This window comes from Lactuca serriola, chromosome 9 (assembly GCF_051521515.1).
Source record: "Lactuca serriola cultivar US96UC23 chromosome 9, Lser_US96UC23_V15, whole genome shotgun sequence".
In the NCBI taxonomy this organism is placed as follows: Eukaryota; Viridiplantae; Streptophyta; class Magnoliopsida; order Asterales; family Asteraceae; genus Lactuca; species Lactuca serriola.
Window position 1 is genome coordinate 157542082 of NC_136416.1, and position 12077 is coordinate 157554158.

A 12077-nucleotide genomic window follows, 5' to 3' on the forward strand; every position below is an offset into this window, starting at 1 on the left:
AATTGAGAAATTAGATATATTTTTATTGTTGTTCTTACTATCTTTCTATCTATTTTATATTTCCTTTTTCCAATTTATGTGAATTTTTTGCCATTTGTTGTTTGCTCTCTCCCTATTTTGTATTTTTTGTTGTTTTTAATTTATATTTTATTATTATTATTATTATTATTATTATTATTATTATTATTATTATTAATTTCGATAATCGTATAAAATTTAGACAATATTATAAAATTCGGACGACATTATAAAATTTAAACGACTATATAAAACGGAACAAAAACAAATGTTGTTTTTATTTAACATATATTAATTGGTTCGGTATTATAATTGCGTGGTGCGTTACATGGATCGAAAACTAAGTTTTTTTTAATCATTAATAATAATAAAAACAATAACAATAATATAATAAGTAAGCTTTTTTGTCATATATGAAAATATCATACATAAAAGTTTTACAAATGAGCAATATTACATTTTCTATCATGAAATTGCATTTGTAGTGTAATTCCAAAAAAAATAAGTTTTAATTTTTTTAAATAATAAGAATAATCTAATAAATAAAAAACGAAAAAAAAAACAAAAAGGGAAAAGAACAAAAAAAATGATGCCAAATTAAAGGTTAAGGTTTGATTAGATTTTTTTAATAATAAGAATAATCTAATAAATAAAAGAAAAGAAAAAAACACAAATAAAATAAAAATAAAAGGGAAAGAAACAAAAAAAAATGAAGTGAAATTAAAAAGTACAATTTTCCTTCTTGAGAATGGTTAAATGTGAATGGTTAGTTGTGTATTAAAAAAAATGTTAATATTTCTCATTCTTAGAAATATTTTGACACCCTATTATAAATCTGTCTTTTAAGAAATATTTTGACCCTATTCACAATTTGTACTATTTGCATGCTTCACATAGGGCGGTGCTAGAAAAACCTCATTTGAGGTTTTTATTACTTTGTTTTCCGTATTACACTAATCAATCAAATTTAATATAATATTTTTACTTTTAATTATTTAATATATGTTAATATAACTATGTTACTTTTAATTTCTTAATACATATATTATTTATTAGTTCTATTTTTACCCATCATGTTATCTTTTAGTTTTATTTTAATTACATTGTTTCACAGTTTTTTTTTTTGTTTTATATATATATATATATATATATATATATATATATATATATATATATATATATATATATATATATATATATAAAAGTAGGATCAGGTAGAAGCTTAAAAAATGGTAGGAACCGCGACGATAATTTTTGGCCTTAAGATTGAAAAAATAAATGGTCAGGATTTAATTTTATTTATCGTCAAAATCTCGTGAAATGGTATGAAATTTTCATAATTAATTATGAGATTTTGATAATTTCTGAGGAAGGTTAATTTTTTTGAGGGTACAAATGACAAAAACAAAAAGATTAAAAGAAAAAAAAGGAAAACGAAAATTCGGCCATGTGGCCTCTCCAGGAGTTGACACATGCCCCCACCCCTCCCCCAGGAGGGGGTATTATTATATATTAATAAATATTATTTTTAATTTATAATATTTATATCCTAATAAATAATACATTATCAGATTGTTAATTTCTTTCAGTTCTCGGAGACATCTTTATTTGAGGAGGAGGCTTCGTCGTTCGGCTTCTCATAAATGATGTTAGGATGGGCCGGCCCATCCTCGGAATCCTAAAAAAAAAGAGAGGGAACATAATCACTTTCTTTCAGTGACATATCTAATCAAATTGAATAGGATTTTAAGAGCTGTCACGATCATTCACATCCATTTCAGTAGGCAGGAAGGGCAGGGAAGCTACCGTTTCTAGAATGCGAGCAAGCTAGCTTGCTGACTCTCCTAGTGGTTTGGCGGCAAGGAAAGGGGCATTCGGGAAAATGCAGAGCCCGAGCGTCCAACGAGCGAGACTTATAATTGGTCTTGCCCGAGGAGATGAAAAAGAATTAGGGCTTGCTTTCTCAATTCACAACCCATGATTAATTGTGACCAAATAAACATAGTGAATGGTTAGTTGTGTATTAAGAAAAAGTTAATATTTCTATTTCTCGTAAAATATTTTTACACATTGTTGGAAGTCTATCTTATGAGAAATATTTTGACCCTGTTGGAAATCTATACTATTTACGTGTTTCCGAAAGGTGGTGCTAAAAAGACCCCATTTGAAGGTTGTTATTACTTTTTATTCCATATTATTATAATCAATCAAAGTTAATATAATATTTTTATTTTTAAATATTTAATATAATTTAATTGAACCATGTCGCTTTTAATTTCTCAATAACTATATTATTAGTTATATTTTAACCTATGAAGTTCACTTTTAGTTTAGTTTTATTTACATTGTTTCACTAGTGTCTTTATTTTTACTTTATATATAAATGAGAAAAGAATATATATATATATATATATATATATATATATATATATATATATATATATATATATATATATATATATAGAGAGAGAGAGAGAGAGAGAGAGAGAGAGAGAGAGAGAGAGAGAGAGAGAGAGAGAGAGAGAGAGAGAGATGATCATTTGAGAACTCATAGTTTCATAAAAACACAAGAACTAAAAGTGGAACGTTAGATCAATTTTTTGGACGGCTTAAATGATCGGTGGCGTAATTATAATTATAAATGACTTTAATGACATTTTAGGTTTTTCTCATTAGACTTTAAGGGTAAATCTGGTATAGAAAATATATTTCAAAAAAATCAATAAAGTAAATTATCAATTGAAAAATCCCTAAATTACTCTTTCTTTTCCCCACGTCCTCTTCAGTTTCACTGTATTTCTCCCCTTTCCATCTACCGCCTCCCTCCTCCTTCCATCCACTACCTCTACTTCTGCCGACGATCAACAATGACTACAAATCCATGATCCTTATCCTGCATATTATCGACGGGAAATCCACTAGCCAAGAGATCAATGTCGTTCGTTTTCATCTTTGATTGCGATAGTCGATCGCTGAAGACGTGAATGTTCATTGGTAGATCTTTGATTGGTAGAGTATCTGTAATCATTTTGTATAGAAACATAACTCCATTGAAGATCAAACTTACACACATACGTTGAAGATCGATGAAGGACCACAATTATTGTCGATTTCCACAAAAATCCCCGTCGATTTCAACAAAATCAGAATCGATTTCGAGCACTGATGATTGAAATCGCACTCATAAAGTCGATTATTGCTTGTCGCCAATCAAGCGAGTTCTTTTACTATTCCTAGTATTTTGAAAACCTTATGTTAAATAAAGCGTGCTCCTGGATAACAATATCTCTAATGAAACCTCCTATTACGGGGAAGAATACGATGATGAAGCTTTATCTCTTTATAAACACAGTAATAAAACGTTATGATTATCTGGTATGCATCATTGCTCATCAATAACTACTTGTTTGTTCTATCAGGCTAGAGCATGCTCATGTTGGACTGGTGGCTCCCAAAACACCACATACAACATACATATAATGTAACAACACGTGGCTGTTTTAGGTCCGTATCAACCCCGGGTTCGTATCAACCGAAAATAACAAGAAGTAGCTATGTTGGGTCCGAATCAATCCCCGAGTTCATATCAACCCCGAGTCCATATTGACTCCGAGCCTAGACTAGCTCAATATATAAATCATACAATCATATCATACAAAATCATATGACAACATACAATTTTTCTCATACAATACAATGGGTCGACATTGGTGCCTTCGACCCACTTAAGGTGGTAAGAAGACTCACCTCACAGAAAGTCGAAAAACTGAAATGACACGTTGCTCTTAAACCCGTGCTACTGGTCACCTTTATGAATAACAATAACCATAACTCAGACTACTAATCAAATACCTAAAATACCCCTAGGTCAAACCTTAGTCAAAATCTAGGTCAAAGTCAACTGAGTCAACCGATTTGACTCAGCCAGTACACGGGGCGTACTCATTGTGTAGGCGGGGCGTACTTTTCAGTTGAACGAGGATCAGGAAGCTGACCTCGTATGCACAACGTACCCCTCGGTACACCCAACATGTACGGCTGCTCACCACCCCTCTTATTAAGTGGTTAATCCCTTAAGCACTTACATCCGAATTTTAGATCTAGGCAACAAAAGATGTTCTTAACCATAAAGTTTCTAACATTACGGTTTAACATGGCTATTAAGACCTTAACTGCATAAACCATGGTCTCTTAATCCATTAAGACCATCTAACACTTGCATGGAGAGAAACTAGTGACCAAAAACCCAACTTTATGACTTAACACCCCTCAGAACCTCTGAAAGGACAACTCAAATGCCTTGGAGTACCTTCAACTCACAAAGAACAAGGTTGGGACAAAAAGGGAACAACTTTGAGAGAAAAGTAGATCCATAAGATTTCTACACCAAGGTTGAAGCTTTTTACCTTCACAAGGTGCAGAAGGGGAACAAGATGCTGGATCCAAAGCGTTAAGTGAGACACCACCACCTCAATCCTCTTCCTTCTACTCTAAAAGATCCAAATGGCACAAAAAATTGCTCTACAAGATTCACAATCCACTAACCCTCTTTAGGGTTTCGAAATGAGGAAGAGGACGGAAGGTAAGAAGACGCATGTGGCCATAAATGTGTTTAAATAGGGTCCAAACTCTAAAATTTAGGGTTTCCACCCTGGTTACGTACGCCCAACATAAGAGCATGTGTGCAACGTACTAATGCGAACCCGAGTACAACCTGCGTACGAAGGTGTACGCCCCGCGTACTCCAGCTGACTCCAAAATTACAAAATTTCCATCGGATACTAAACTTACAAATAAAGCACAACTCATGGGTTAAAACGAATATCTGAATAATAGATGTTACATAATCGATCAGAACTTAATATAATAGTTTTATTTCTAATTTTATATATATATATATATATATATATATATATATATATATATATATATATATATATATATATATATTGTAATCCCAAAAAGAAGTTTTAATTTTTTTTAAATAATAAGAATAATCAAATAAATAAAAGAAAAGAAAAAACAACAAAACCCAAAAACAAAAAGGGAAAGAAACAAAAAAATGATGTCAAATTAAAAGGTAAATGATTGAGGTTAGGTGTAAAAATGGTAAATGGGATGGGGTAATTATAGCACAATCAGTGGTTAATCGTGAATAAATAGACATACTGAATGGTTAGTTGTGTATTAAGAAAAAAGTTAATATACTTTCTTCCCGATAAATATTTTGATACCCTGTTGAAAATTTGTATTCTGAGAAATATTTCAACAATGTTGGAAATGTGTACTATTTGCGTGCTTCCCATACGAAGGAGCTAAAAAAACCTCATTTGAAAGTTTTTATTACTTTGTTTTTCGTATTACTCTAATCAATCAAACCTAATATAATATTTTTATTTTTAATTATTTAATATATGTTAATATAACTATGTTACTTTTAATATCTTAATACCTATATTATTAGTCCTATTTTAACCATCACGTTCTCAGTTCTCTTTTAGTTTTATTTTAATTATATGGTTTTACGATTTTTTTAATTTTCAATATATATATATATATATATATATATATATATATATATATATATATATATATATATATATATATATATATATATATATAATGTAATTCCAATAAAAAGTTTTAATTTCTTTTAAAATAATAAGAATAATCTAATAAATAAAAGAAAAGAAAAAAAGGAAATAAACAAAAAATAATATTAAGTTAAAAGGTAAATGATTTATTAGATTAAGATTAGGGGGTAAAAATGGTGAAGGAGAGTACTTATAGGAGAACCCATGGTTAATTGTGAGTAAATATGCATAGTGACTTGTTAGTTATGTATTAAGATAAAAATTAATATTTCTCATTCTCGAGAAATATTTGGACACCCTGTTGGAAATCTACCTTCCGATAAATATTTTGACCATGTTGAAAATCTATACTATTTGCGTGCTTCCCAAAAGTGGTGCTAAAAAAACCCATTTGAGTGTTTTTTTTTCTTTATTAGTCTAATGAATCAAACTTCTAGTCAATCAAACTTAATATGATATATTTATTTTTAATTATTTAGTATATGTTAATATAACTATGTTACTTTTAATTTCTAAATAACTTTATTATTAGTTCTATTTTAATCTCTTTTAGTTTTATTTTAATTATATTGTTTCGCTAATTTTTTTATTTTTACTTTATATATATATAGTGTAATAAAAAAAGTTTTTTTTTAAGTAATAAGAATTATCTAATAAATAAAAGAAAAGAAAAAACAACAAAAAACAATAAAAGAAAGAAACAAAAAAATGATTTCAAATTAAAAGGTAAATAATTGATTAGATTGAGATTAGGGGGTAAAATGGTAAAATGAAGGGGGGGGGGGGGGGGGGGGGTTGGGGGTACTTATATATAGCACAACACATGATTAATTAGTAGTAAATAGGTATAGTGAATGATTAGTTGTGTATTAAGAAAAAAATATTTCTCTTTTCGACAAATATTTTGACACAAGCTGTTTGAAATCTGTCTTCCAAAAAATATTTTGACCATGTTGAAAATTTATATTATTTGCGTGTTTTCCTTAGGGTGGTCCTAAGAAAACACCCTTTAAGGGTTTTTATTACTTTGTTCTTCATATTAGTCTAATCAATCAAACTTCTAATCAATCAAACTTAATATAATATTTTTATTTTTAATTGTTTAATTTATGTTAATCTAACCATTGTTATTTTTAATTTTGTTGATATTAGTTCTGTTTTAACCCATCACATCATGTTTTAGTTTTATTTTACGTTGTTTCACTATTTTTTTAAAATTATATATATATATATATATATATATATATATATATATATATATATATATATATATATATATATGTATTTCTAAAAAAAGTAAGTTTTATTTTTTGCTAAATAACAAGAATAATCAAATAAATAAAAGAAAATAAAAAACAATAAAGGGAAAGAAACAAAAAAATGATATCAAATTAAAGGGTAAATGATTAATTATATATATATATATATATATATATATATATATATATATTTTAAATAATAAGAATACTCTAATAAATAAAAGAAAAGAAAAAACAATAGAAAACAAAATGGAAAATAAACAAAAAGTTATATCAAATTAAAAATTAAAAAATAAATAATTGATTAGATTGAAGTTAAAAAGATGAAAAATGATAAAAGAAAAGATAATTATGATACAACCATTAAATATTTCAAACATTATTTTTTGTGATTCATAGACATATATGCATGACAGATACTCTTGGGCCTTAGCTGGTTATATTAGTAATCGCATCTAATAGCTAGAGCAAAAAGTTAGGCCCAATTACTTGGCCTGAAATAGTCGAACCAATCTATACTAAAAAATGGGTGCTTTGCTTTGCGCCACCTCTGGTTTGGCTTTGGGTACCACAATATCTTTCCTCTCTTTATTGCATTACTATTTCTAACATAACCTACTTTTAATTTTTGTCCCCGAGTCCCCGAGTATTCTGGTCAAGTAGTAGTTGTGCCTAGGTTATAAACGAACACGAATGACAACTTGTTCATATTCCTTCGTTTAATATAGTCCAACGAACGAATAAACAAACATGTTTTCTTGTTCATGTTATATTGTTCATTTTCGTTGGTTTAACAAATTATATTGTTCATGTTTATCAACATGTTAGACGAACATAAACAAACGAACACAAATGAACGGAACAAAAAAACATAATTGAACATATATGAACATAAACGAACATATAATATAGTAATGTAATCAAACACAATTGAACATATATTAACATAAAAGGAACTTAAATGAACGACTATAAAGTTACGTAAACAAACGAACATAATTGAATGAAGGAGACCATTGTTTGTGTTCAATCGTTTAATTAAACAAACAATAATTTATGTTTATGTCCGTTCATTTATTAAATAAACGAACTTTCGCCGAACAGTTGATGAACAATTCGTTAAACGTTCAGTTCATTTACAATCTAATTGTACCATACCAAAATTTGATGACTAACCAATAAAAATACTCAATTCTAGCAAAATTTAAATTATTATTATTTTGTATAAACTTTATATCAAATTAAGGATAAACACCATTAACAGAAAATTTAAATAGTCGATTTCTATTTTAAGTAACATGTTTTGCGGTTAACTTTGAAAGCTCTATATTTTAAACTAGTTTATAACTCGTGAGAACCTCGGTTATAAAATTTATTAAACTTTCATATTAAAAAATCAAAAATATTAATCAATTATTTTTAAAAGATACTTTTTTAGTTATATAAAATTATAATCGTTGATTTAAATATATACATGAAGTTATATCACCCTATAATCTGTGTTAATTTTATAATATTTTTTAATCTAATGTTATTAATTCAGTATAATTAGAGTTAGAAAATTTTAAAATTTGAAATTTAAAATGGAAAATCAATCATTAATTTAATGTAATTAGAGTGATAAATTTAAAATTTGAAATTGATTAATAGGTTGGTAAATAGAATGATAAGTGACATATAGTATTAATGATGAATTCTAATAGCATGACAATTGTCAATAGGAGAATAAACTTATTCTTTTATTAGAACATGAAGATGAAGATTTGACTGATCATTACTCAAGACTCGAGAGTCAGATTTATATTCTAGGCAATAGTGGCGGACGCAGACTATTTTAGTAGGGGTGTCCCTCATATTTCAAGCGGGTGCACCTAATAGAAAAAAATTAAAAAAAAAAAAATTACACTACGAGCCGGAAATTGAGCAGTGGCCCGGGACCCCCAATTCTCCACATAGGTCCGCCACTGCTAGGCAATAACTTAGGTTATGTTTATCACATTACGATTAATTTATGGGAAAACCTTAGAAAAACCCAACATAATTTCACCAAATGCTTAAAAAAACCACTATATTATTTTTTAGTATACTAAAACCCTTATATTTTCTAAAATTCTTATTTAAGGTTTTATGAGTTTAGAAAAACCTACTCTATTTTCATGAAAGGATTAGAAAAACCATTATATTATTTTTTTAGTGCATTTAAACCCTCATATTTAAAAAAAAATTATTCTAATGAATTGTAACAATAGAAACGTTAAGAATCGAGTACATAACATTTTTGGCTATTTAAGATTTACCGAACTCAATGCCTTAAATGATACATTTTAAAAACTATAAATGTTTTAACGTACAAAAAAATAATATAGTTGTTTTTTTAACACTTTGATGAAAATATGTTGGGTTTTTATAAGATTATCTCTTAATTTATAAGTTTTTTTTTTAAGTTTTTTAGAATAACTGTTGGGCAAACTAAAAAGTAAGCTATAAATTAATTTTTCATTTTTTTCATTAGAGTAGTTTTTTAAATCAATTATTTTTTCAGCTACCAGTTAGTCAGTCTGCTAAAAATAACTTTAATTTCAAACAAATAAATTATAAACATGTTTAGCAAAAATGACTTCACGTACTCTAAACGAGTTGCAAACATTAACTCTTTAACTATCATATGCTTTTTTTTTCCGTCTTTTTTAGATTTACATGGTTTGTAGGATATTATGTAATAAGATCATTTTCCTCTCTCAACAAAATTGGTTCATATGAGGTGATAAGATCATTTTCGTCTCTCAACAAAGTTGGTTCATATGAGGTGATAAGATCCTTTTCGTCTCTCAACAAAGTTGGTTCATATGAGGTATTGTTATTTTTATTTGTGGTTGAAGGTTCAGGTCTCGTTTGAAACATAAGTGATGATGTTATGGTTATTTTAGTAAAAGTATATTAGATTTGAGGTAAAAGAAAAAAAAAACAAAACGTAAATTAAAAACTGCTTTTTGAAAAGTGATTTTTTAAGCACTACAAAGAAAAAAAAACTTTTATGTAGAAAGTAAATTTCCGTGTTGATTTTAGGGCTTGACTGACGGTTTGAAATTGAAGTCAAAACTCAAAAGACACCGTTCGGTTCCGTTACTAGCGTCGTCTCCCTTTCCATCCTCACGGATTATTCCTCACATATTCCTCTTCCCCCCTCTCCCTCTCTCTCCCTCTCTAAAACAACAGTGAATCAGTATATCTCCTGCAAATTCATGTCGGTAAGAATCAAATCTATTTTCTTTTTTACTTTCAATCCAACGTTTTCTGATTCCTTTTTCGTATCTTTGTTCGTTACTGCTTGCTGTATAGATCGACCGATCGACCGATCGATCGATTGTATAAACGCGTTGTTTGTATTTGAATTCTGAAATCACTCGATTTGATCGTTTGCTTTTGAGTTTAGGAATTACTTATGCTGTCGCTTGTTGATTATGGTTTCTACTTTTCTAAAAACGACTAAATTTAGGGATTTTGCCGTTAAGTTATCGATCATTCAAATTAATTCCTAATTTAGAACCATCACTGATTTTTTTTCTCTTTCTTTTTACCTTGTATTTACTCCTCTTTTCTGTTCTGGATTAGAATCGGAAAGGTTATAGATGTATGATAATTGGAATTGGAATCTTAGTGCTATTGCTTAGCTACTAGCTAGACTAATTATTCATCTTGTTTTTATCAATTGTCTTGATTGGTCTTCCTTTCAAACTTAAAGTTCAACCCCACCTCTCACTTAACACACCCACACAACTAGGTTGAACCTCTTAACGTAAAGGTACTTGAGAGGGTTTGGTACGATGGGGTCAAGTGTCTCTTTGATCACCTTATTAATGTTCAAATAAATCAAATAACCCCACATCATCATTCTGCTCTATACAACTCTTTCAAAAAAATTTCCACAATGCATTGAACTTTTCAAAAGTTTAATGGAACATTTTTATAAAATCTAATTTATGACATATTTAAGCCAACATGATATCTGACAATGTTAGAGCTTAATCCATTGAATGCCCATTAGGCATGTCACCTCATTCAACTCACCTATTGAATTATGAATTGTAGATGCTTTTAACTTCCATACCTAACTGTAGATGACAGGAATTTTGAATAATCATGATTCTTAAACTGTTTGTTAATTGTGATTTGAAGTTTGGTTTATTTATGGTTTTGCAGGAAGAGAAGGGTAGGCCTTTGCCAAAGTTTGGGGACTGGGATGTAAATGATCCTGCTTCAGCTGAGGGCTTTACTGTCATTTTCAATAAAGCCAGGGATGAAAAGAAAACTGGTGGCAAGCCAGAATCACCAGCTAATGGAGATCCTGGTTATAAGCATTCCTCTGCCCCTGTAAAGAAACCTCCAGCTGTAAGTGTCCCCTTAATCTGGATTTTGTTTTCAAATTTATACTTTTTGGCTGCTTTAATTCCTTTTATTATCAAAACTTTTGATACTCTCAAGTCCCCTGTTCTTTTCTGCTTTTTTCTTTTATTGGGTGTTAAAAAAGACAATCTTTTAAAGTCTTTATACTTGATTGAAGATTATAAGTGCCTAAAAAACAATTTATTTGCAGAAGAAATGGTTTTGCTGCATGCAAGCACCTAATGCAGAATCCTAACATTGTGGTTATTCAGCCAACAAGGCATTCGGGTGCTGGGCCCTACCTACCTACCCCACCAAAACTTTTAGTTTCTTCTGTGTGTTAATGTGTTATATATATATAGAGTCAAGTCAGTCTTCTTGATGGGGGGAGGGAAAATTGAAAAAATGAAGACTTTTTAAGTGTCTATATTACAGATTTTGAAGTTTCTTGCTTCTTTTCTGTGTGCTACTGGTTTATTTTATCTCAATCAAAACTCAAAAGCAAGGCTCATGTGTAGTAACTAGTTGTTTTGCCATGTTATTGCTTTAATTTGGTTTGGTTTGCTTCTGCTATGATGTTAACAGAATTTGTGTTAGATGATGATGAAATATGTTTTCAAATTGATATTACTAAAATCAAAACTTGAATGGGTTAAAATGTATTTAAATTCTTGTGTTTTAACTTTTAAGTTGTGAAGGAAATTAATTCTTTGATGGTATAATGTTATGGTTATATTTAGTTTAAATTGTAGAATAAAAAAACAACGAAAAAAGGGGATTAGTTGGGTCGTTACAACTCATTGTTTTGTCACTTTCATTCGTG

General features: G+C 29.0%; 1 protein-coding gene across 2 annotated transcripts; it reads left to right on the forward strand.

Annotated features, from left to right (window-relative positions):
• Positions 1-9963: 9963 nt before the first annotated feature.
• LOC145074445 (protein NOI4-like) lies at positions 9964-11822 on the forward strand. 2 transcript variants are annotated; one of them, XM_079020816.1, is made up of 3 exons: positions 9964-10119; positions 11072-11260; positions 11469-11822. In XM_079020816.1, exons 1-3 carry the CDS (start codon positions 10114-10116, stop codon positions 11508-11510), a joined length of 237 nt encoding a protein of 78 aa, XP_078876942.1. In that variant the 5' UTR covers positions 9964-10113; the 3' UTR covers positions 11511-11822. The 2 variants fall into 2 exon arrangements, with proteins under 2 accessions (XP_078876942.1, XP_078876941.1); XM_079020815.1 differs by having other exon boundaries at positions 9965-10119; positions 11466-11822.
• Positions 11823-12077: the final 255 nt, after the last annotated feature.

Coding starts and splice junctions, on each gene's coding strand:
- LOC145074445 (XM_079020815.1), top strand. Junction 11,261..11,465: donor CTGTAAAGAAACCTCCAGCT/GTAAGTGTCCCC, acceptor ATTTATTTGCAG/AAGAAATGGTTTTGCTGCAT.